At 39.5% G+C, this 27,437-nt stretch overlaps 1 protein-coding gene across 1 annotated transcript in view; it reads left to right on the top strand.

Moving 5' to 3' along the window:
* LOC119917674 (stromal membrane-associated protein 1-like) overlaps positions 1–27,437 on the top strand; it is a 78,806-nt gene that overhangs the window by 23,878 nt on the left and 27,491 nt on the right. The window contains exons 4-6 of the mRNA XM_038738095.1: positions 3,671–3,746; positions 21,570–21,638; positions 25,491–25,568. Of these exons, the coding sequence (XP_038594023.1) occupies positions 3,671–3,746; positions 21,570–21,638; positions 25,491–25,568 (223 nt within the window). The remainder of the gene's footprint in view (positions 1–3,670; positions 3,747–21,569; positions 21,639–25,490; positions 25,569–27,437) is intronic.

The raw sequence follows: 27,437 nt of genomic DNA, 5'->3' as shown, positions 1-27,437 counted from the left end.
ACTGAATAACTAGGTTATTAGCGAGGTGTGATCAGTGAGTTTGCTCTCTAATATTATTATAAATCATTTCCAGCATCAAATAAGAAGGGACAGGCTCGCCAAGTTAGCGTCATTCCACACATTTTGCCACCCCTAGCAGTGTCTGTGTATACAGCGGCGTAACAGCGGTTTCCAGTTTGCCCTTTTCCATGAACAAGACAAGACAGCTGTGTGGTTAACACAGCAGCATATGTTCATATTTCCACCAGCAGACTGAAATAAATAATCTCCCTGTTTGAAATGCTGCTCTAATACCCTATCTTGTATCTGGCAGACCCATTTGTGCGGGTGGTCATCATTCTTCACTCTTTTGAAGTCCATTAGTCGTTCTGACAGCAGCGCCGCTGGCTGAAAACAGCAGATAACAGACCCAGGATTAGAGGAGCTACCGCCTGAATGGGTGTGAGTGTTTTTTATGTGTGCTTCTGTGTTAGTACTCACATATCATTTTGGCCTCGCTATTTACTGTGCTTATGTATGTGAATGACAAAATGGAGTTTGATTCCCCCGCCGTGTTTGCTATTTTGTTTTCAACTCCTACATCATAAATACTTTTTTCTATGTTTTACGTCAGTGTGGATTTGTTCATGTTGTCTTGGTCTATTTGCAGTTGGTTATGTTTGTCAAGGTGGGAAAAAAATCAATTTTAAATGATTATGTGACACTAAAGCTGAATTTATATTTGATGCAAGGAGGGCGGTCCTGCAGCATAGGTCTTGATTTGTAGTTTTGTCACCCGCTGGTATCACCACTGCAACACTGAATGTGTTCACATTCTTTTATGCACTTCGTGATACAGAGCAACAGGGCTGTGCACATACGTGTAGAACTGAACTTACTGCCAGGTAATTTCTATTTTGTTTAGTAGTCTACTGCTGTTCAGCCCCCATATTTATGTTCTTCCATTAGTTCTGACAGAGCAGCAGTGTCACAATGAGAAAGTTTGCAGTGGAGGTGTCTTTGCTAAATGAAAGGAGATGATAACTGAGTCTAGCTTGCTTCATGTTGTCTTCACTATCAGAAGTGTTCTCTGGCATCAAAAGGTTGTGAAAGAAAACCCAAGCAGGCCAAGCCTCTTGTTATCTTCCTGTGGTATCTCAGTAGCTTCTGTTGCTCCTCTTTTTTTTCCGGAGGTGTGGCTCACCTACGGGAAGGCCTATGGCATAGCTACAGTGACTACAACATGAGTGGACTTCAGGACTACACTTATTGCACAACTATAAATCCACCATAGAGACCCTGAACAAACGATGCTCTGCAGTGACGTTTCCTTGGATCACTGTTCACCACATTGAATTATATATCAATGTCCATAAATAACACTGACTAAATCATCTAGTTTTCACTAAAACGTCCAGTAATAGGGCCAAGTTCTCCCACCCCTTTCACCTTAGTTGTAATGCGCCAGAAAGATATGATGCCAACATAAGGAAATTACATGCATGCAATATCTAAACAGCGCCTGCTCAATATGCAACCTTAGCCAACTTAACTAGTGACAGCTGGGTCTAGCAACCTGTCAAACAATGTCCCCTGCACTGCAGAGGTAATGATTAAAAAAAAACAAAAACAGAATGGGGCCCATCGGTTTTGACATTAGCTAATGAAACTATGGCAGACATGGATGCTCATTTGACCATAACACAAAATTGTTAAAGGATCAGTAATGACCAGCTTCTATACAATAAACCCCAAATGATTCTGTAGCATTGCAAAATGTAAGGAAATGTTTTAGGCTGGTTCAAGAAGTCCCATTCATTTTCCCCATAGACAGTGTTACGTGACTCACAGTGTGCTTCTAAGGCTTGTATTAGCGTGAAGCTCTCCGAGTTTAATCATCAGTACCAAGGGTTTACAACTGCATTAGAAAAATGTCTCGTTATTTGATAAGAAGCTGGCACGACAGTAACTATGACTTGAACTTGCATCTCGGCAAGGAACATCCATTCATTAAAAACACAATCTCCTTCTTGAATCAGTTCACTTTTAAATTCAATTGTGGATATATTCAACTGAATACCTGATGGCCTCTTCTGCATGGCAATGGCTCATATCTCATGGGTATTGTATAGTGGTCTGCCATGCCAAATTTACGGTCAAAACTCGGTTTCTCAGAAACAAAGCTGAAAAAAAAAATCTGGTGGCTATAACAAACAGTCCCACGTTTCTTTTGTTCAGTAACACTGAAATAAAAAAAAAACATAAAATGTGGAAAAACACTTCCAGTACTAGTGGTCCCGCATTGCAACTCCTTGTGCAGCACATTCTTTAACAAATCCCAAATGTTGTCTCTCACTGAATGGCTTCACTTCACTTTTATGAAATGTCATGCAAAGCCTTTTAAACTTTTTAGTATCTTCACAACACGGGCCTTTCAATTGCTGACCTCCATGAATCTGCGTGTGGTTTACTGAAAAGTGTATGATGACGTTTAACTGTGGCATTGGCACTTGTGCAGCTTTTTACACACTCTTGCATTGTGGAAATGTTCTTATCTCCAGTGTACCTACAGTAGCTACCTCACCATTTCGTACTAATGCAGTGTAAAGGCATCTATATGCTAAGTCTTCTCACTGATAGCCACTATAATGTTGAGAGTTGGACAGCACTGACTGAACCGGATATGATTTATGTCAAAGGTCAGCAATGGGCCCATATATCAGTCTCAGTGGTCTGGTGTGTTTTGTAGGTCCTTCAGTGGTGTACCATCTGTCTTCATCTAACACTCCTTTTTTTTTTTTTTGTCATGCGCACATAACCACCATGTCATTTGGTACACATTTATCCGCTACACTGTAGTGCCATTCCGAGTATTATAGTGTAGCATCCTGCATGTTCTACTGTTTCTACTCAACAGGAATAAATAAGTGCTGTTCTTGAGATGCAGCTCCAGCAGCCTGCCTCTTGCAGCCTATCTCGTAGCTTGACTTGCACGGGTGGTCATCATTTTTCAATCTTTTGAAGTCTAATACTCGACCCCACAGAAGCATCGCTGCTGAAATAGGGAGATAAGAGAGTCGGGATTAGCGCCGATGTAGTGCCTGGTTGTACTGGCGCCGTATGTTTGAGAGTGTGTGAGTTGGAGTTTGGGGGTGTGAGGTTGAGTGCGTGTGTGTGTGTGTGTGCGCGCCGACCACCCAAATATTGGTTGTTAATGAAACCACTATTGTTATAATTTACTGATCCATCACTTTGACTGAACAATATTAGTAATGGCATCGATACAATTAGGCAAAGAGATATAATCCATCTCTAGAATGTCTCTTGTTTCTGTTAGTTTAAAAAAAAAAAAAAACATTTTTCACATAGGTCTTCAACATTTGTACATTAATTTGGGGCATTTTTTGCAGACAGTGTACAGAGAGGTACTGGAGACCATGTGATTATATGATATTGTATAACCGTTATGCTACGAGGACACCCCAAAGTCAAAAGTTTTTGCACCAGTAAATTAAAGACTTTGAAATTTGGGCGCAAGTAATGTAACCTGTCCTAGATTCTTAAGATTGGAAGTTCTAGTTATACTGATAGGATTTGCTTTAAAACCCACTTTCAGACAAGGTGTCTTGTGTGCATAATGGATGTTTGGACATTTTTGTGCAGTATTTCAGTCCTTAATTCTAACCCTCAGAGCAGTGGAGGTCTTCATCCGGGACAAGTATGAAAGGAAAAAGTACTATGACGAGGAGGCCCAGGCTACAGCTCCAGTGAGTATCAACATCACTTCCTGTTTTTTTTACATTATGACTTTTGGCCTGTCGGTCTAAGTTATTGTTAACCATGTACTGAGCTGGAGGCCATTTCAAGAACATGTGCATTAATTGCCGTTTATTGCATATGTTTGATATAAGGCTGTTTAATGCCTGACAAATTTTCAGTAGCTTAAGCATACTTAGATTTTCCCTTTTTGTGTTAAGTCTGCCAAGGGTTTTAACAGTTGTGAAATCTGCACACAAAGGCTTTTATTTTAGGAGACCCCTGTGGACAAATGAATCTTGATCTGGCTAGCCCATGATTTGTTTTAGAAGCGAGTGAAAGAAAGAAGCAACCTATTTTTTAATGCCATTTTCTTTAAAAAAAAAAAAAAAAGCTGTTGTCAGGATGCATAGAGATTAGATTTTGTATCCATGTGGCTATGTAAGATTAGTAACTGTATTATGATGATGGTGAAACAAAGTAAACTTTGTTTTAGTACCTTCGATACACTTAGGTTACATGTAAGCCTATAAGCAACAGATCTAGTTAAATGGTAATAGTAATTTTGTTGAGAAAGTTAAAGTTACGAACACAGTCCTCCATTGACTGTACATAGCCAAATAAAAATAGACATATTACATAACTGTCTAGGAGGAAGAGGGCCAATTTAAAATTGGTTTTGAATCCTTTCAAATCCTTCTGCGATCTGCTGAATGACCAACCAAGGCTGACTCATGTTTTCGCCTGTGCTTTATCACTGTCCCTTATACCTTTTTTTTTTTTTTTTTTTTTTTGGGTGGGGGGGTAGTTATTTCTTTTTGTCTTTGCTGATCCAGCCCCAGTTTTAGTCATAATCACAAAATATAACGTCACAAATATAATTCTTTAAATATTAATCTTCTCCTGCTCCCTTTCAACTGGCTAACGTTAGACCGTTTCATAGTTAAAAACTCATTGTAATGATCAAATATTTTCCCATCTCCCATCTCTTTCCTTTTGGCGAGAAACTGAAAATGAATGCTAAAAGGCTAGAAACTGCATTCAAGAGTGTGTGCCTGCTTTTGGCTGCTGTGGTGTGAAAAGTTCAAATGCGCTACTTATCATATTTGGCATCTTTTCCTTACACAATACATTTGAATGAGTTCCAGCACTGACTGGTCTGTGCCAAGGCCTCATGGTTGGCTTTCAGTATCTGTGTCTTTCATTCATCAAGCCTGTAAAGTTCGTATTTTTACAGTCACTGACCTTCCTGCACTTTAATCTTTCACACGGCTGATGTTTTCGAAGCTTAAATGTGTGGAAAGGCAATGAAATCCCTTTCAACCCTGATTTCAGCCCAAACAACTTATTGGATCTGATACCAGGAGTTGGCAAACACACTAAGAGGATAACCTTTTCAAAAATACTGTCATCTTCTGATACAGGTCTTTATCAGTAAGTGGAGAATTTTCTTTTGTGTGGAAGATGGGAGAGAAAGGATGGGATTGTGTAGGTGTAGGTGGGTGGGTGGGCACACATTGCCCTGTCGTGTTTCCAGAAAGATTATCTGTGTGTGAGGTGTGAGTTTTTAAGTGTTTCAGTGAGTGGGTTGCTTCTATACTGCTTTGCAAGGCAGTGTCAACGCTCAACAAAATGTGTGTGAATCAGTGTGCTGTGTTCCTGACAATTACACTCGCTACCAATTTGACACAATGGCCCTGGCTGTACTGTATGTAAGGTTGAGTTGAACAATTGCAATTCATATTGCAGTTATTGTTTTGAACTCCAGCAGCTTGTTGCACTAGCTGAGCTAGCGGAGTGTAAAGTGAACACTAAGTGCAACTTTGTAACAAACAAGTTCCCATGAAACTCCACACTTTGATCTGTTGCTCCGTCTCTACTTACGCTACAAAAAAAAAATTCGATCTTAATCAAAACATTGTTGCAGAGAGTGAAGTTTCATCTAGTGCAGTGTTTGGATGATATGGAAGATAAAGATATTACTGACGAGAAACAAAAAGGAAAAAATAGCAGTAAGAAAAAAACATTGTATACTATTAACACTTTGTCTTTTAAAAAAACTGCTCATTATGTCATAATTCAAACATTATTCAAAACTGTTTATTTTTTTTTTTTTTTACAAATACTGCCTCAGTCAGTACGTTATCATGTGTATCATGTTTTTGTTATAGGCAGTCAAGTGGTGCGAGCTGTAATTCCTATTTCATGTTAGTGCATCATAAAAATAAATATTCTGGCCCTGGTATATTATTATGTAATATAATATAACAGGGTAAACTGAGTCCCCACTAGCCTGCTCTGTGGCTAGTGTGGACTCCCCCCTCCTCACCCATCACCTGCCCAGTCTCTCCACCTCTCTGCTCCTGGGCTCCTCCCTCCTCTGCCTGTTATTACTTTTGCTTTCTAAAAAAACATAGGGCTTGATTTACTAACATCCCAAATAAAGAGTAGTAAATTGCGTGTGCATTCTAAAATATTGCACGTGTGGAAATCGTATGTACCTGCACATCCTGCCTGAGATTGCACTAAGTACTTGGGACAGCACACCTGAAAAACTGCTTTGGGAAACCCCAGCAGAAACAGCTACGGTATGCTGGAATGACCCAGATGCGAGGAAATGCCAGCAGATCATCCAGCCAGAGGGAACAATCACCGACCGTCCGCACCGAGCCCGGTCGCCCCGCAATCTCCTGTCCCTGGCCCTGTACGCCCCATTCCCGCTCTGGTACCTACAATGCGTTGTGTCGCTATTACGACCGGCAGGCTGTGAACAGTTAGTGATCGTTCCCTGTGGCTGGATGAATTTTACACTTGATCCATGCTCCAGTGCAGCTGGGGGCTTCCTCCATCTCACGGAGAAAAGAAGTCAGGTCGAAACGAAATGTGCTTTATTGGCATGAATGTTAATACAACAGTATTGCCAAAGCTAAAGGAAAATACAAAAAAAATAAAAATTCGGTTTGCACCTTCCTTTCAAACGTATTAAATACAGATGCTGTTGCACTCACATGAAATTGCATTTACGTTTGTTAAATCACATTGTGTGTAGTAAATAAACACCCCAAATTGCATATTCATTAAGGCAAAAGTACTAAATGAACAACAGGTGCTATCTTGCACTTTTGAAAGACGTCATTCTGCGTGCACACCGTTAGTAGATCAGCTTACGTGTTAAAGGGGCTATATTTAAGTTTTTGATTTTAATAAATGCCTTATTGTAAATGGGCTCAAAACTCACTTAGAAATTAAGCGCACACCTGTTTTCTTTGTTGCTTGCATCAGCCACTATTCTGCTTTTAACGTGAGGTCTCCTGGTCGGATTCAGCTCTGTGCGCGCTCCCGAGCCTCTCTCAGACTGCAGCTAACGACCTGCAGCCCACTAACACCATAACAATAAAGGTTCATGTGCTGAAGCCCATCAAACACAGAGAAAGTCACGTTAGCTCGCCGGCTAACACTGAGCAGTTGCTAATGTTATCCGATCGCTTTCCACATTAATTCACCAACTAACGCGACCCATATTACGATCCTGTGTACCACAGATATTATGTCAAAGTGTCAAAGCCCGCAAGAAACGGTAAAAAGCAAATGTCCTATCCTATAGTGATGCAGCCAGGAGCAGCCAGCTAATGCTACATAAGCTCGGACCTGCCGCTGTTTGCTTCGTAACGTTCGATTTAGATTTATTGCCTTTTACCGATACTCAGGTACACAGCTTCTCCACCTCTCAGTCGCTGTAACTAACGTGACCTACATAATATACAACCCAGAGGTAGAGCCATCCACTGACACTACAGTAAATTTACTTACAGTGGTCTAATTATTATAAAGTGACACAATCTCGTTATAATATTCAGTCCAGCTCACTACCCGTTTCATTATCATCCAAAGCATGTAGCTGTGCTCACATTGCTGAGCCTCTAGTGAAAGATACACTGATAATAAAGATAGTTACTGAAAGCAGCAGGCGAGCTAACGATGTAGCACGTCGGCTAAATGCAGTAAATGTACCGTGATCATGTAACGAGCATGAATTAGTTCAACCTGCAGCTGATGAAACTATTACTGTAACGTTGCAGTGGGGGTTTACCTGAGTTTCCAGTATATTGTGTGAAGCAGTCTCCCTGCCTGCCTTTAGCTTCTGTCACTCTGCCTTTTTTCCGGTAGAATTGTGCTGATATGCGGCTGGCTGCGCTGAATGAAGTAACGTTACGGAGCCGGTGTTGACCTGCCTCTGAGACGGGAACGGTGAAATAACAGAACCTGAACATGTTTCAGTGAAAAGCCACAGCCTGCATGCTGGTGTTTCTGCGTTTATTTCAGGATTTCTGTGTGAAAGTGGTTGTGTTTCGGATTATGCTCGCTCGTGAGTTCAAGCGAGCACACGTACGAGCACATGCCTGGTTGCAATCTTAAAACCGCACCGCTAGTGACGGCTGGAAACTACATAATGCCCCTTTAATTTGCTGGTGATATCAAGTTTGCACACATTTTTACTCAAGCTGACCTTTAGTAAATCAGGCTCATAGTGTTTGCTCCAGCAGGCAAAAGTTATGATGTTGCAACTTATGCTATATTTAATAATTATTCTATAAAAATTTTGCATCCTCCCACACTATGTTCAAACTAAGCTCTGTTTGAATCTACACATAACTTGGATGTCTACTTCATATTTTAACAAGATCTACTGTACATGAAAAAGATAACTAGAGGTGCACCGATCAATCGGCTAGTGACCGGAATGCATGCAGCGCCGCACGACGCTTCGTGTCAATGTTACAATTCACAATTGCTGGTCTTTTTAAAGAAACTTCAGACACTCAGCTGCCATGACATTTTGCATTAGGCTAAACTATGTAGCGATATGGCAAGACGGCTAGACGACGAGGTCATGCATATGAGGTCAAATAGAAGGGTACGAGACAACAGCTAATTAATATGCACTCGCCCTAAGTCTTAATTTGTGTGGGCCTTCAGATTATTGTATAAATGTCAAAAAAATTCATTTAGTGACAGATTATATTTGGTTAATCACTAACCGACTGTTGTCACAGCCACACACACACACACACAGATGCTAAAACATGTTGTCCATGTGCAGGTTCTTTGTTGTGATTGAAGAAGACCAGTGCCGTATCTTTCAGCCACACACTGGCATTGCTACAAACTGAAAGGAAGGTACACACAAACAGAGCAGCATTAAAAAAATGTTGCAGGAAGATGACACTCTCAAACATAAGCATCAAATGTGTTAGATTAATGCAAAATGTCTTGTTCACAGCAGTCTTTCTCTGGCACATCTTTATTTCATCTCTCTGTTCCTTCCTCTCATTGTCTCTCTTCTTGTTTCCTTCATTCTCTTCTCCGTTCTGTTCCTCAGTTTGTCCTTTTCTTTTTTCCTCTCGCCTCCTGCCTCTCTCTCTCTGTTTTCTCGGGCTTTCTCTGAAGCGTTGCCAGAAGCCAGACTGTGATCTAGGATCTGTTTCTGCCACCCACACAGACGGCTCGGCTTTTATATGCAAATTAATTATTAAAAACAACTCATTATCACTTTAAGCAGTTTGGTGCAGATGGAGAAAGAAGAGGAGAGGGTGGGCTACAGTAACCCTGAGCTATAGCGTGTGTGTGTGTGTGTGTGTGTTGGAATGAGCTGGTCTGACTTATTTTTTGAGCACTTACAGAAAAGAAACTGTGTCTCTACTGCATGCCTTTTCACTGTAGTTACATCATCATGCATTTGTATGTTTGCATGATATTGGATAGTAGTTGAAAACTGGATTTGGTCAGTTTTAATAATCTTAACACGATTGATGCAGAATGATGCAATTGGATTAAATGCATGCAGTATGTAGAAATGATCATTTGTATTCTTGTTGTCCAAGAAAAACGCATTTAACCCGAATTGATGCTAATGACACATTTTGACTGCATTCCACATGTTTCACCATAAGTGTTATCATCGTAGGTTCTAGTGTCGGGCTGGGAGTACCAGTTTACTGTTGGAAATGGATAAGTACTGGGTGAGGGCACCTGCTTGATAATTCTTCATCTTGTGTATTTATTCTTTTGTGAGATATTGCCACATTTAAATCACAATTTTATCTGTACTTTACACAGCCCGACCTCCTTTTGGAGGTATTGAGATAACATTGAACAATTAACATATGTGAGAAGTTTGGCTTACTGGATAAAAGCAATACTTTGATCAAACAAGCCAAGTAAGTGTAAGTTGCAATCAGTGGCATGTTGATTTGAACTTAATTAACCCAATGTTCTCTCCAGTCGGTTGCTTTAAACCTGCATTACATGATTTTCCAGATACTGATAATACCAGACAAAGGAAAGTTGTAACAACAAAACCCCTTAAATGTTTTAACTGATCAAGAGTGTGTAATTACTTGTCAACTTTTCATTTGTAAGTATCTCTACTTACAAATTTGTATTTCTTCTTTTAAAGCCTACACAGTCAGCCCTTAAATGAACAAAAACATATATGAAAAACGTGTTTATACTTACCAATTAGAATTTGAAAAGCGCATTGTTTTGGTATGAATACTCCAACTAAGGTGTTTTTTTGGCACTGATATGGAAATGTTTGAAATGATACTCTGTCCTCTTCCCTTTGATGGTCCAGATAGGCCTACTGTGTTTGGAAAGAAAAATATTTTTGTATCCTCAGACCAAATGGAAAGCATTCAAAAAGCCTTAGCGTGTAGCCGTACCGTTGAATATAAGACTTTGAAGTGCTGGATTTTTATTTGTTTTCATGTGTGTGACAGCAATGGAGAGAAGCGTGTTCTTTTGTAATGGACAGCTTGCAGTACTGTTCACAGTGGAGTACATGAGTGCATCCACTCAATTTCCATTGGCCATGCAGCATAAGCTCATTGTTCTGCCAGGTGTGTGTGTGTGTGTGTGTGTGTGTGTGTGTGTGTGTGTGTGTACACGTACACCGCACATTATTTCAATGTTACTGGAATCAACAAGACATCAGAGTGCATCTTGCAAACCCTCTGTGATGACCCAGTGATTGGCCTAAAAATGTCACAAGGGAGCGGCACAGTCACCCTGGAGGAAGACTTTGCTGATTTTCAACCTTATTTGCCTGTGTTAGTCATAGGGATGTCCTGTCTGCCATGTCCACAGTACTTGGCAAAGTTCTGTGTGTTCCTGCAGCCAGCTGTGACAGCCTACTTAACTTCTGCCATATACTGACATATTGTATTCTGACATCGGTGGACAGCAAAAGCGCTACAGGGATACTGACTAATGTCATTTTTGTTTTTTGTTTAACAGGAGACCACAGATTTCTCTGGCAATTTTAATGGCACTGAAGAGTTAACAGTTAAAGTGGGGTACACCGACCCCCACAGATTTGACTTTTACATAATTAATGCTGTCATTTTTATTAATACTACCATAATTATTTATTCCATTTCAATCTAACATAAGCTTTCATGTACAAATGAATTTGGCGATTCCACTTCCTGTTGTGACCAGACACTATTGCTTGTGGGGCTAGTTTTGTTTGCCTGGCAGGCTAACTGGTAACATGCCGTAACACTTTGCTAGCTGGCTATCCAGCCAGTTTGTTAACTAGCTTAATTTTTTTTATTAAGATGTTTATTTGTTGAGGAAAAAGGACTGAAAAAAAGCTTTTACCATATTTTATTCATGCATATTTGTTGACAAAGATTTTATCATTATTGTTTTGAATGTTCTATCTCACATTTGTGAAGTGATCCACTGTTTGGCCTCAAGTGTTGACCATAAAAAAAGAGTTTAAACCACAATTAACCATCAGGTTTCTTCAACTTTCACTCAGGAGCAAAAATCAGTCTTTAAAACGATTTGATAATTATCGCTATCGAAAGATATGAAACGTTTTATCGTGATAACATTTTTGGCCGTATCGTCCAGCCCTACCGTCACTGAAGAGTCAGTGTGCTCGCAAGAGCTCATGACTTCAACAAACTCTCAAAAGTGCAAGATGTAAGACGTGAGCTCTTTGTAGCTCAATGGGCGGCGTCATATATTCCATTGGAAAAAATCAAAAAGCTACGTCTGGTCAAGCTTTGTGAACAAGGAGGAGCATTACCCACGTGAGAGCAGTCTCATTCAGACCCACTTATCATCGTGTGTTTGAGCAGAATATGGAGGCTGTCCTGCAGAAGATCCTTGGGAAGAAATTGTCGTATGTAAAAGAATAACATATTTAATAGAGGACCGTAGTCCGTACATGTATTGCAACAATACATTCATTGTGAATTTTGTCCCCATAAATAATTGTACATACATTTGCATACTTCTGCATGCATATCTGCATGAGACATCAAAGTAATTGACATTGATTCAATTTGTAAAAGTGACTTATTGAATTGTTGAAATAGTATTCCTCCACACTTTTTGTGATGACAAAATACACAGAATTCAGAACTCTTTTGTTTAGCTCTAAGCAAAAGTTCATTACATTATTTTGATTCAAACTTTAGCTGTGATAAATGCTGGTGTGAAAGTTAGCTCTATATATATCTCCACAATACTGTCTGACTTAAAAGCACACATATGCAAATAAAGAAAAGTAGAGCTTTCAACTTAACTTAGTGCTACCTATAAGTGAAATAAAGAGAAACATTGCCGTATCACACTGCAAACAGTTGGTTGTAATGTTATTGCACATGTTGTTAATTTATCAAACGTATAGCTTTTCTTTCTGATCCTTGTTGTCATTAAAGTATATCCAATTCTTTGAGATTGAGATTTCAAACAGATTTGTGATACCTACCACAGCCATGTCAAAACATAGCTCAAGGTCATTCAGTTGACAATGTCTGTGCGATTATATTACAGCTGAAGCGACTAGAACCATCCCTCGGCCGCCATAATTCTTGTTTTATCAGTCTCTATATAAACATAACTGTTTAGAACACTTCAGGAAGTGTCCTCTGTTAGACTAGAAATGAAGCTGTTAAAGGTGTACCCTGCGGACAAGTTTCAGTTTAGATGTTAACCATCCTTCTCTTTCACTATCGTCGCCATAGCAGTTACCCAGACACTTTTAGTCCTTATATCTATTCAACCTCTGTTCATCCTCTTTCACCCAGCTCGCACTACTCCTCTTGTTATCTGTCCACTCTTTATCATTCTGCCCCCCCTACTCCCTCTATATTCCTTTCACTCCTCCCTCTTACCCTCCAGCCTCTTTTCTCTTTATCTTCCTCATCAGCCCATCTGTGACTGTTTAGTGCTGTGTCGACATCTCCGGCAGCATCAAAGTTGGAAGAAGAGGAAGTTTTGCGAGAAGAAAATTAAAAGCCTGAAAGACGTCAACAGAATAAGTAAGGGGGTTCGAAAAATCCCTTCATTCACATGCTGTGTTCCTTTCACCACCACAGGCAACAAGAGCAAGCAGTCGTTTGATGCCTTAACAGTTACAGAGGGAGAAGGATGGAAATGGAGAAAGATGAAAAATGGACAAAACATTTTTCTGCTAGTTTCCACCCTCAGGTGGTTTAGAGAGCAAATGAGGAGTAGAGGAAGGCAGTGAGGACGGAGAGGAGATGGGTTGATGTTAAAGATGTCACTCCTTTTTCTGCAAATTCTTTTTCTCTGGCTGTTCTAACAATTCGATGCTAAGGAGTGCTTCCTTTTAGCTAAAAGATTGTGACAAAAGCAAATGCCAGGAGTGCGTGTTCAGTGGTGTAACACACTTTATTGCTAAAACTCTGTAGCCTGGTTCCAGACACACACACCTCCATTTTTTTAGCGATTGAAAAAGTATAATGAATACTGAAGTGAAAACTAAATTCAGTCTGATTATCAGGCAAGGAGTACACAGACTTTGGCAACAATTTGAATTAACCACAGATACAGTAGTTCATGTCCCCTTGAAGGAGTGGATAAATTGTTCAGATGTTTGGACTTAACAATAGCATAAGTTGGTATATGGGCATTGGCTCAAGTGGCGAGTGTGGTCAGGGATTTTCCAAGCGACAACAATTAGCAGTAAATAAACAAACAACAAAAAAAAACATATCACGACTCATAGAAAATTATTTAACCACCCATGGAACTATTTGATTTATTGGAGACGTGTACGTCTTTGATCCTTACACTTTGTTTCTTTGCAAAGTTAAACTAAAACTACAGTTTATTGCAACGTAGGTTAAAAGTTTGTAGCTCTGGCCATCTGCTTTTGGTTGTGATAGCTCATCAAAGTGAATGCTAACATCTGGAAATGCGGCAATAGCGTTAAAAATACTGTTGTCATTTTGAAGTATATCAAGGCCTTCAAAAACAGTTACCACTCCTCATCTAAGGCTGCGTTCTGTCTGTACAACGCAACTGCCCCACAACTCCCTCCTTCCCCACTGTGTCTGCTCCGACAAATAGCGTGCACATAACTCAGAAGAGAGCTCGTGATCTGGTGGATTTTAGGTGTAAGAAAGGGAATTTCTGATGATAGCAAGGTAGAGGAGGAAGAGAGCCACATGTGTAATAATGGCCTTTGTGAAGCTTTTTCGTTCACCGCGGCTCCAGTGACGTCAAAGTTGCATCAGTTCCGACCTGATTGTCCAGACTCAGGTCGCATTTAAAAAGATCCATTCTGTATCAGGTTCCATATATGGAAGTGACCCAATTCCAAACTGGAAAAGATCAGATTCCATGTGACTTTCACACTGTCATAAAAAGATCAGATCTGAGTCACATATGAGCAAAAAAATCGGATTTAGGTCACAGTGGCCTGCAGTCTGAACGTAGCCGAAGTAAACCAATTGTGCCATAGTTTTGCAGTTGGTGAAACTGGGACTACTGGTCTGTTGTTTTAATTAGTGTTTCTCAACGGAGAAACGAGGACGAGAAGCAATATTTTGGAAAGGGGGGCGCTGGACTTCTTTGGGGGGCGTTTGTTGGTTGGAAACTCTAGGGCGAGTTTAAACTAAAGATTCACAACAATACGAGTTTAAACTTTAAACTACTTGCAAAAAAACTGTGGTCTGCAACATTAAAACCTGCCAGTTTGGTCCACTGCGACTGGACGAGACTGTGTATTTTTTCTCCGTCAGCTACTTCCTGCTGCCTTCACGGGAACGGGAAGTCAGAGTATCATCTCTAAAATTTTACCCACATGCCGTTTACTGTGTAAACTCTGGAAAACTGACGCTCTCTTTCTTGGTGGAAAAGTGTTTTTTTATCTGAGGAATAAACCGTGAACGTCTTGTTATCGCAGTGGTTACACATTTACAAGTGATATTCTGCTGGGATATCATCCTTGTCTCATTCAGGCGAGGGGATACTTCCAGCGAATCAGTAATATAATGCAGTATAAGGCATGTAGTAAAATATTATGAATTCTCTTTAAATAGGCTAATGACCTTAGTTTCCTATTACGACTTTTTTTCTTTACATGTCAGAGAACACAGATAAGTGGGAGAGATTCTGAATGTGCAGAATGTTTTGAACATGAGCAGATAAGTTACAGTGTTTCCCGTACGTTCATTTATTTGTGGCGCCCACCACAAAATCAACGCTGACCGCCACACATTGATTTTCGATTTTTTTATTAGGCCTATTTAAAATCGTATTTGACTGCAGAGCTGCAGGCAGCGCAGATTCGTTCAGCACATCCTCTCGCTCGTCCCTCTCTCTCTCTCCCTCATGTCCCAGCTATTAAAAGTTATTAGCAAGCATGTAAGGAGCCCAGCTAATAAGGAGAGCTAAGTTTATGTTAAAATACAGCTGGGTTTTCGAGGCTAGCATGCTGTATATAGCTGCGCCACAGTTACTGTCATGCTGTGGGAAACACTGAGTTATGAGATAAGTTACTGACAGATGAGCTAATAAAGTCCAGTCAATAACTGAATTAAAATACTCACTGAGATTAAAAGGGGCCACAAACACATTTATAGGTTAAGTCTTACCTCCTCTTTTGGGGGGAAGTAATCATGTGTGTTGACTCAGCAGGGATGATATTAAATAAGTTTATCTACAGGAGAAAAATATTTAAAAGCAATAAGAATGCCTGAGAGCCTCATTACATTATATTCTATTATAATTATACATTTTGAATTGTCACCTGCCATCTGAATTTTTAGACAGAGAAGGCAGAAATTGGAGGAGAATTTTTCACCAGAATGCAGGAAATTAAGTGTTTAATGCTCAAAATCGTCTGGGGGAGTACCCCCATACCCCCCACTTATTAAGTGCCCCATCCAAGAAAACAGTATCTGGCTTCACACACAGTTTCTGGGAGGAACATTCACTTATTAGTTAAATATAATTACATTTCACATGGCTTTTTTTGTTACCTTTTCCATGTTTTTAATAACAATAGTAACAATTAAAAAATCATCAAAAACATTTTTTGATGGGGGGCGGTAAGGGACCTGGATAATGGATAGGGGGGGGCTGGCCCAAAAAAGGTTAAGAACCACTGTTTTAAGTAATTGAGTTGGATAAATCTCCATTTTATTTACTTTCTGACGTCATGGAAGTATAATTCAGACCATTTTAAACCATGAAGTTATTCTTTCCTAATTTTCCTTTATACCGTTCTCTGAAATAAATCTTATTAAATATTTCATACTTCATAAGGCTACTCTTACATTTAAACCCCAAAACAGACGTGTTTTTAGTTTTTTAATGACATGACTACTTTCACTATTTTTTGGAATAATCAGTCTGTTCAGCTGTCGTGTGGAAAGTAGAAGAAAGAAGTAAGTGGAGACGAGGCACAAAACGTGAGGGAGGTAGTGAGGCAATGAAGAGCCAGATGGCAAAGAATAAACAGGGAAGTGATAAAGACAAGGCCAAGGTCGCATCAGAACGGTTCGGTTAAATCTGTTAACTGACGTGTCTCATCACAGGTCGGAAGAAATTCTGTGGTGAAGCAGCTGATGGGATTTTTGTCCGACTGGATTGGTATTGATTCTGAAGACAGACTGGAAATGGCACTAATTACTGTTGAAAGTGTGTGTTAATTTTTTGGTAATGGCCTGCTTTCATGATAGATTTTGTGTGAACCAAGCTGTAGAAAACATAAGCCAGGCTTTTCAAAATCTCGAGTCTCACGAACATGAAAGTAGTCAAATGTCATGCATGCAAGTTTTGTATTGGGAATGATCTTTCTTTAATTCTTCTCCTTTCTATATCTCCCTCCTGTCTCTATCCAATTTGTTTCTCTATCCTTGATAATCTCTGTCAGTGGAGAAATCAGGAGAAATACATATCGAGCTTGGCTGCATTACATCCAATAAACACAGGCAGACATATGTGAAATGATGTGAAAGGGTTCTCTTGTAGTGATAACCCATATAAATGTGTCACTGAATTTTTAGCTTTTGTTTAGTTTAGCATAAAGACTGGGAGCAAGGGGAAACAGCTAGCTTGGCTTGGTTCAAAAGTACGCTTACCACCATCTTTAAAATTCACTAATTACTATTCTGTATCTCCTAAAACAAAAAAGGCAAGACTACTAAAATGTAGTTTTAGGGGAATTTCTTTAGCTATTTCTTAATAGTAATTCAAATAGTTTTCCCATCTACCCAGCACAGTACAAGAATCCAGGAAGTCACAAATGGTTTGTGAATGGATCAAACAAACATACTGTACATACGAAGATGCAACGTTGAGACTGAAGTTCACCCCATTTGGTGACGGTTGCTCAAAATTGGTTGGGAATTTGGGAGTAGCAGCAAAAAACAGATTGGTCAGATTTCTGCGTTGCTTCCAAGATAACAAAAAAAAAATAAAAAAATGAATGCACCTTTGAAGTGCCTGAAAACTTGGTTTTAAATCTTAAAGTGGCTATAATTTATATTTTTATAATAACAAAGGAGGTTGCTCGTAGTGATGAAGTTACGGATAATTTCAATGTTTTGGTTCACTCAAGGCTCTCATAGCATTGTTTTTTTCAGCAAAAAAGCTTTAAAGGTTCAGTGTGTAATATTTCTGAGGATCTATTGACAGAAATGCAATCTAATATCCATAACTATGTTTTCAGTGGTGTATAAAGACCTTACATAATGAACCGTTACATTTGTATTACCTTAGAATGAGCCATTTTTATCTACAGAACCGCGGGCACCCCCTTCTATGGGGGTCGCGGTATTTTGTCGTCATGTTTCTACCATAGCCCACAGGGAACAAACAGCGCTACAGAGGGTGTTTCGTCATCACAGCGTTCTTCTTCTGCTTGTATAATTCCGGCAGTGTAGATGCCCCTCACTACATTAATGTGGGACAGATGTTTTTAAAGCGGTGCTGAAGTTGTCTGTTTTCTGCTGGACAGGTAATTAACTTAAGTTTGTCAGACTTTAGTGATGCAAATGAAAGCTGTTGTTTGACAGCTTTGGCTTGAAGCTGGCTATAATCACAGAGAGCCGTGAGGTGTTTCCCCTGTCAGTGGTGTGAAAAAACATGGTGTAAAATATGTAGTTGCATTAATTTCATGTTGCCTACTTATTCTCCAGCCTGTGGGTTGGCTTTGCGGTTATGTTAGCGAGACAATCAGCTGATCAGTAACGTTAATTGGCAATAAAACTGGAACGTTAGCTTAGAGCATGGAAGCATCAGCTAGCTAAACTTTTACTGCCCTGGTAGAAAAAAGCATTGGTTTATTCTCCAGCGCTGGTTTTGGCTTGTGGTGTAAAATATGTAGGCTACTTGGATTAAGTTCATGTAGTTAATCTCTCTCTCCAGAGCTCTGTTTTGGTTTTGTTACCTTTATGGGACAATCAGCTGAACACTAACCGGCAATAAAACAACAAAGCTCAGATCAGCCAGCTAAACTTTTACTGCGCTGGTAGAAAAAATATGTAGTTGGATTGTAATTTCATGTAGTTCTTCTCCAGCGTTCTGTTAAGGCTTTTGTTTTAAAAAAAACAACAGGTTTTACTGAATAATTAAGTAAATATAATTTCTTAATATATCTATCTAAAGAAACCTGATTTCTTGACTGGCAACTCTCTGCTATCTCTTAGAGGACATCTTTTGTCCTGTGTCAGGCACCGTAGCCATACTGCTCACTTGGATAGGGAAGGGGGGTGGGTGCAATTCACAAACCTCACCACTAGATGTCACTAAAACGTAAACACTGAACCTTTAAAAAACCAATTGTGTGCTACCTCATAGGCAATATACAGACACATCGCAGCTTAAGAGGGGTTGGTGGAGACCAAAAAGAAAGTGAATATTAGACTTACATTCATCACAGAAACATGACTTTAAATGATAATATTGATCCATAACTGCTGGGTGTGTAGTAACTGTTAACTAACAAGTTCACCATATCAAATTAAAAAGTGCTTTTGTGGGAAATGTACAGAGCTGTACCAAATGTCTTTTTATTTTTATGTTTTTTTTTTTTACATTTGATGCTTCTATTGAGGTCACCAAAATCCTCAATTTGGATAAAATAATTCATCATATTAAATTAGTTAGTCTTTTTTGTTTAGTACTTATTTTCTGATTGTTTCACGGCCGTTACTTTCTAAAGCACTAATAAAGAAAGAAATGTGGGGCTGCAGTCCACTTTCATATTTTACGAGGGACGCTATTTTCCCACCCTGTTGTTCAAAACATGTTTTTGCTGCCCTAAGTTGCAAACTTGGCATAAGCTACTGATGACAAACACAACAAACCATGAATTTAAAATGTATATGAAATGTATTTATTTCATTATAAAGGTACCTACATCACAGCAATAATCTAATTTACTGAATATAAAGTTTCTCACCACCTCATAATGATATTGAAAAATGAGGACAAAGAAGCAGCAAGGCAGTACACTCACTATGTCTGCATGTACATCACAGCATAATCAAATTTGCTGAGTGTAATGTGATCCTGCCTGAACAGCATCTGGGACCTCCCAGATTGGGACGGGCAAGTGTTTTAATGCTTTTTGATGTCTCAATATTTTGGCATGTGATTACTGTAAGCCCCACAGCTAAAGCAAGTGGGAGTTTGTGCTGTGAAATGGTCAAATGAGTCTTGCTGAGTTAGGGGGTGTGCGTGTAGGTGTGGCGCTGTCCACAGTATTGAAACGGAGTGGAGGAGATTGATAGGTAGCAAGACAGACAGAAGTGTCAGACTCATGGTTTATCAGCCTGCTTGCTTTTCATGGTTATAAATAGAACTTTCGGCCCTAATTATTTTTTCAGCAAACCACAGAGAGAAGCAAAGACAGGAAAACTGAAGGGACAGTCAATGAGAGACTGACAGCGCTGCAAACCATGCTGATTTTATGTGATTATTGTTCAGCTTATGCTCTGATTAATTCATGTAATAAATAATGTTTTGTTTCTGGTGACTTTCCAGAAGTTGGGGAAACAACAGACATCCATTTTATTAACGGACACACTGTGACCTACACTGTATATTTAGGCTACTGCCAGACTGACAACAAATTCGCTCGCTTTAACCGTCACTTTCTGCCACTCGCGCTCTCTCATTTGCTTACCCATTCATTCGCTACGAACACACACTGCACTCCTTAAAAGACCTGACATTAAATCTCTCTTATAACAGCAGCTGTCACTAAACTTAGATGTCCTTTGATGAATGAGGAGAGGAAGCTAGCAAAGCGTGTGTTAAAAATCAGTAGTTCCACATTGACATTTATAATTGAATGAAATTTTAGTAGCAGCTCTCATAATTCAGCAGCAGTGATAAATATAGGGGAACCATGTCTCTGTAATGTGGATATCAACATTACCTTATCAACTAACATTCATATAATTGATTTTTAAAATCTGAGAATCAAAAAAATGAATAAATCCAGCTTTAATAGTAGAGCATATTTACAGTATAAACCTTGTTAGTGAACTATGAGGGCAAGAAACAACAACAACAACAAAAAACATCCAAAAACAAAATAATCGTTCAATAATCGTAATCGAGGTAAAATGTTCAATTAATTGTGATTTTGATTGTAAGTGAATTCGTTCAGCCCTACTTCAGGCACTGTGTGCGTTGTGTGACGTTTTCTCTCCCCCTGACCGACGGAACAGTAGCCTCTCTGTGCGAAACATTGTTACCCATTTTAGTCATTTTGAGTCACGACCCTAAATTCTGGAAAGACTGCTCCGTAACATTAAACATAAGTAAATAAGCAACAAACAAATGTTGGAAAAAAGCAGATATTAGGTATTATTTAAGAGTTTAACACTCAAAAATTGATCTGCTTCTGACTGCGAGGAAGTGGTTTGATCACATTTGACAGTGGCCTGCTGACAGTGCTTTTGTTTTTTTTTGTTTTTTACCTTTCTGACTTCAAAGCTTTTCACATTTGTCTAACTTCTTCTTCTTCTTAAATGACTGTAGGGTCAGGAACACCCTCACCCTGTTTGGTCACAGTTTCCTACTCTACAAAACACTTTTTGACGAGCAGAGAAATAAAAAAACAAAAAAGGCTTGTGAAAGCAACCATCTACCTCTGCTGATAGACTGATAGAGTTCAATTCAAGCCTGCTCTCAGTCCGTCTAACAGGTCAACGACAGGTTAATAGAGGTTATTCCTACGCTCCATAACTGTGTGTGTGTATGTGTGTTTGGGTATGTGAGCCCTTATTTTTTCTTGTGCAGCTTGGAGGCTGAATATAACCTTAGCTTGCAGCATCTACTGAAGCTGTGTACTCTGCTGTAGCTGAGAAAATCCTCCTTCATTCCTCTAATTAACTCTGCTCTCTCTCTGCTTCTCTTTACTCCCCCCGCGATGTTCTTTCTTCTCACTCTGTTTTCCTGTTTTCCTTGTTGTTTCTGTCTATCTTCATTTTTCTTCCTCCCTTGTCTCTGTCTCTCCGTCTAACCCTCTGAAATTCTCTGTCTTCCAGCAGAAGTCCTCTGAAGCCGTTCCCCCCTCCACCTCGCCGTCCTCACTGGCTGACAAGAGCAGACAGGAGGTAAAGATCTTGTCTATACTCTATGGTGTTGGGTTGTTTTGCCGTGGCCGTGTTCTGTTGCCATGTTCTTCTAGATATGTTGTGGTGTTGTCACAGTTTTGTTGGGTAGAGTGAAAGATCGGAACAGTCCATTAGTCAGTGAAATTGCAGATTGTTAGCCTTATAGATTTTCTCCCCTCAAAGTCCTATTGGAAACACTAAATGGGATGATGCCTGTCTTTAATTTTAGTCTCATAGATTATTTAACCGTATAAAACACTTGCTGTCACTGGGCTGGAGTTAGAGTCCTTGTATGAAAGCTTCAGGCAGCCACGTAAAAAGGGTCATAGTTACATTTGCTAAACTCAAATGAAACACTAAATATTTTGTCGCAAACATTGCAAAATTAATGCTTTGTTCATTATGTTGCTGGTCTGACAACACTTTATCAAATCCAGCATCAAATCATCTTATTAAATGCAAAGCCTTTCAAATCCCTTATTGAATCTAATTAGCTTTAGCTTTTTACATATGCACGCTAATAAAGTTGTAAATGACTAAAACTCAAAGATCTGTAATCAGCTTTCTATGGATGAGAAGGCAGAAACACTGCACTTCTAAGTGGCAGCCTGATTAATGTTCACAAACGCTACACCCTGAAAATGAGATGTGGATGAAATGCTGTTTAAATGTATTGTCACAAATTGAAATAACAGATGTAGCTTACTGACTTTTAATACTGGAGGCCCTGAAGCAGAGCTATTTAGATGATAAGCCTAAAATATTGATACACGAAATAATCAACTATAATTTCTCTGTTGGTTGTGCTGAACTACGAAAACTTGTTTCTTTGCCCTCACAGACAGTCTTTGGTTAGGTACAGTTAGGGCAAAAGTAGTGGGACTACTTTTAAACATCCCATTCTAAATTCATAGGCATTAATATGGAGTTGGTACCCCTTTGCAGCTATAACAGGAAGGCTCTTCTAGGAAGGCTTTCTACTAGGGTTGGGCGATGTCCACAAAATTTCCATCGGATGATGTCTACAATGACACATCGGGATGGACGATGTAATCGGATGCGTGCGGGGTTGAAGCAGTCATTTTATGTGCATGTGTTCTCGCATAGACTTCACTCGGTAAAAAAAATTGGTAGTGGCAGCAGTGAACACACAGGGTTTCAGTTGTTTGATAGGCTACGTCATTAATAAGCCGACATGCGGCTCACCTGCTGCCGTGATAACGGATCGCATGCGGGTGGAAATATACGGAAAAAGACGAGTTCTCAGTCTTTTAGGCGACTTTATAAAACATACAGCTGATGGAGAAAATGGAGCAGAGGTGGGGAGAGTAAGCCGGGGTGTTTACCTGAGGTGTAGGTGAGTGTGGTGAGAAGAGTATTTCAAGGCAGGTGCAAAGCATACTTAAAAGCATAATAACAATGTTTGTGGTCATTAAAACCTGGTTTTACAGGGTGGTATAATTTGAAAATTTTAGATTTTTTTGCTGTCATCGTCTGTCGGCCCAACCCTTCTTTCTACAAGATTCTAGAGTTTGTCTGTGGGAATTTTGCCCATTCATCCAGAAGAGCATTTGTGAGGTCAGAAACTGATGTGGGACACGAGGGCCTGGCTTGCAATCTCCGTTCTAGTTCATCCCTAAGGTGTTAGATATGGTTGAGGTCAGAGCTCTGAGCGGGCTAGTCAAGTTCTTCCGCACCAAAATGGGACGACTATTTCTTTATGTCAAAAGTGATGCTTAGTGACTGCTGACAATGAGAAGCCTGCCACCTAAATGTTTTCAACATTACTTCTTGCTTAAAAAAAAAAAGACTGAAGACAGATGAAAGGTTTAAGATAAATTAGCATTGGAGCTTAACAAATCCCAGTATTTTGCCAACTGTGATAATATAATAATATATATATTATATCAGAACATAACACTATTCACAATACAACCTAAAAGTAAATTGGCAGTCAACTGATTTTTTAAAAATTAATTTCTTTTAAATCTTGCTGCACTTTAATCCTGGAATGATTTTGAGTTGTTTTTGTGTTTTTGGATTATTCTCTTTTGCTTCTCTTGTTGTTACCTGGATCAGTCACGGTCAAATTATTAATCTGCCATGGTTGACTCTGCCCTTGGCTACATTCCCTGCACATAGATGAACTAACAGCAGCAAGAGTAGGTATTTATTAAGCGTGTTCAGACTGGAGCTGTGTCTGACGACTCCCTTGTTAACACATTTAATATTGCCTATATAGTAGACACTCAACAGTTTACTCCGTAGTGAGCAGTAAATTGAGATTTTGGACGCTTATGAGTTAGGGTTGGTCCATTGAGCCCTCTACCATCGTAAAATTGTGATTTTAAAGCTACCAGACAGCACAAAAATTGCTGATAGATGCTGACTGATTCACTGAAGGAAAAACAGCTAATTTAATCATACTATTTAGCGCTGTTGTTTAGAAGTGCATTGCCAGTCTCTACCAACCATAATCCTGCGCAGGGGGTCAGTGCTCCTTTGAGTCACGCTGGCCATACAGACATGAACTGATTAAATAACCAAATTTAGAAACACAGCTAATGATATGTGGAGGAGGATCCCAGCTGTAATTTGCTGTGTTTCATGAGAGATGATCAGTTGGGAGTATAATAGCCTGCTAATGCTGCTGGAGCAAATTGGCCAATGCTAGCCTCATTAGCTCATAGTTAATAGAGTCAGAGACCTGGTGTCTGTTAGAGCCTCAAAGATAATAAACTTGCTGATGGATATGTCAACAAAAATGCAGCCAAAATGTAGCCTGTGCGCTGAAGATGAACAACCGAGAAAATCAATCTGGTTTAAACAGATTGAGGCCAGGATCTGTAATACTGTTCATCTGTTCATATACAACAACACTCATATATATATATATATATATATATACACACAGTATGTATGTGTATATATATATACAGTATATATATATGCAAGCCTTGACATACCCAGGTTTTCTCTGATATTTTTTAAATGTGTTAGTAAAAGTAAGCAAAAAAAACTGACCTAATGTATGCTCACAAACGATAGTGACTAAAGTAATGGTAAATGCTCTCTCTGTTCATCCTGATTTGCCGGATTTGTCATTATATTTGTCGTAATATTGATGGTTATCTTGTATTGTTTAGTATGTTCTCAAGACAAATAACCGTCTGAGCATAAATAACTATAAACACATAGCCAGTAATTGCAAGTAATTGCATTGAGAATGGAGACATAGGGAGATACTGAGAGAAACGGACTGTTATTGTTACCAGGATAGCTAGATTGTAGGCTTCACCCGCTAAGCTAAAGCTTCACTCTTTGGCATCCTGACAGCCATTAGCTAAAGCCTGTTGGTGGCTGGCATCCGCTCCGGCTCATTTACATATAACAAAGCAAGAGAGAACCATTAACCTGAAAACACTACATCAGCTCTCCGTGCGCTAATAATGTCTGCGCATTAAAACTGCATTGTGAGTGCATTAAAATCACATTAAGGAATGAGATCTGATTGTTTCCAACCTGCTATGAGGTGCAGAAAATCTTTACCATTAGGCCTCATGTTTCCTCCTACAGAATATTATAATGGTTGTCGAATGGTGAATTAATGAAGAAAAGTGCCTTCTTTCTGCATGCTTAAGCAGTACGATATGCTAATTATTGTATTGCAGGACAGGAAAATGTCAGTTTTCACTGTTGAATATTGTAGAATTTATTTCACGCAGTTTACTGTTGAGTGTAGATACATAAATACATTATTTAGTAATATGAACATAAACTAAAAAGTATAGGCTGTATATGCTGATGCAAATATGCCACTGTCTTACACCATCTTTCCTCTTTTCTTCACAGAAGGAGCGAGAAAAGAAAAAAGAGGAGAAGAAGAAAGAGAAGGATATTGATAGAGTGGAGAGACACAATAACACAAAGGTACTTTCGCAAGTAACCTGGAAATCAGTGATTTGTTTATATTAACCTGGCATAGGTTAAAGATGATTCACCTGTCACCTGTTGTTACTGTGGTATCTACAGGTCCCAAAAGGCTGCTGACACTTGAGCTGCTACTTTGACAGAAATGCAATAGAAGAGCACTTGGTGGATCTGTTTGCTTGCAGCCAAACACACTCCTTTTGTTAAATTAGAGAAGAAGTGGATTTGATTGAAGATGTGATTTCGTGCTGCCATTGGCGCGAGTAGTTTTCCACACAACAGCAGTTGAGCGTAAAACTTCTTACCTTGCTGAGGAGCTGCCTGTATACAGCCTGTCATCTGCAGCTTTAACTCTAGCTACATATTTTGCTACACAGTTCCACAGCATGCTGCCTTACAACAGTTACATCATATTTTGTGTTTTGATCTGCTGGACACATCAAAACAACCAATATTCAGTTAATAGAGGCTTCAGCACTGTGCCGGAATCCTATGGTAAGTCTGATGTGTGCCACAGGCATCAAATGATGTGTGTCAGTTGACGTGATATCATGTCATTTACCGTCATTTAATTTGGAACAGTCCTTTTGAACTATGGGTAGTAAGTACCCAATGCACTAGTACCAATACTCACAAAATGGATTATGGTAAATGGACTATGGCTGCAGCTAATGATGAATTTAGGATTTGAAGCTTCTATAGATTATTTCAACGATTCATCGATGCGTCGTTTAAGAAGTACCTTTGATTGGTTTGTTATTATAAAGATGGCGATAATAAAGACAAAGAATATGGGTGAAAGGATGGATTAGCACTTGCAGGCAGCAGGGACTGTCTGAGCTACAGAGAGCTGCAGGGGAGTTAAAAGGTGCAGCTCCCCGACACCCAGTTAACTCCTGACTGTGAGGTTACAACTCACGGCCCAAAAAGGAGAACAACAAACGCACGTGTGCACATTTTCAGCTGAGGACTGCAGCTTACTTTGGCTTCAACTCAACAATCAGTCATGATTTCAGTTAAATGCTAAAGTTGCTGTTACTGTTACCTTGTCTGTGGTCCGCTGGCAGAACACCGGGTACTTTCTGATAAGGTGCCGTTGTGCTGTTGCCGAGGCGACGTAAGTTTGGTTTTACGGTGGACAGACGGTAACATTACAGAGTTGTTGTTTTCTTTAGCATGAAATAATCCCATACTTTGGACACTTTCTTTTTTGTCCCTTGCTGTTTCTCTCTCTTCCCCCACTTTGCAAACAGCTCCATCATAATCGCGTCGTGTTCACAGCGTAAACAGGATGTGCGACAGTAATAAATGTCCCTGCGAAACGCTGTGCTGTATAGTTACATGGATTAAACGAAGCATTGATGCAAAGAATTTGTGTCGTAGCATTTTATGAATCGATTTTATTGATTTAATCGATGAATCGTTTCAGACCTAAAATGGACTGCGCTATACAACTTACAAGCCATATCGTCACTAAGCCATATCCCCCTTAGTTACTGTTGCTAGGTCGGACCTGTCGGATTTATCAAGGCACTGCTACTGTCTATAACTGCACTCCCTGGAGAAATATTGTCTATTTTTTGGATAAATGAAAAAAGCAATCTCAGAAAGGAGACAGAAAGGTTTGCATTATACATTTGAATGTTGTATTCAGGCTGTCAAACTGAAGTGAAACAAATAAAGAACGAAGCTAAAGCCTACCGATCACAGAGCAAAAGGGAACCACCACATCTACTGATGAGTTAGCTAGTGTTAGCTAACTAACATTACATTAGAAACAATAGACAGCTTACATTTTTCTGGATTTGTTTTAGGTTTTGGAAAGGGAATAAATCTTACTTCTTTCAACCTCTCTGGGTAGCCATTGTA

This window comes from Micropterus salmoides, unplaced genomic scaffold, assembly GCF_014851395.1.
Source record: "Micropterus salmoides isolate LMB-PRFRI ecotype aquatic unplaced genomic scaffold, ASM1485139v1 Ms_hic_scaffold_22, whole genome shotgun sequence".
Taxonomy (NCBI): domain Eukaryota; kingdom Metazoa; phylum Chordata; class Actinopteri; order Centrarchiformes; family Centrarchidae; genus Micropterus; species Micropterus salmoides.
The sequence above is the reverse complement of the archived record's forward strand: the minus strand, read 5'-3'. Positions and strand labels throughout refer to the sequence as shown.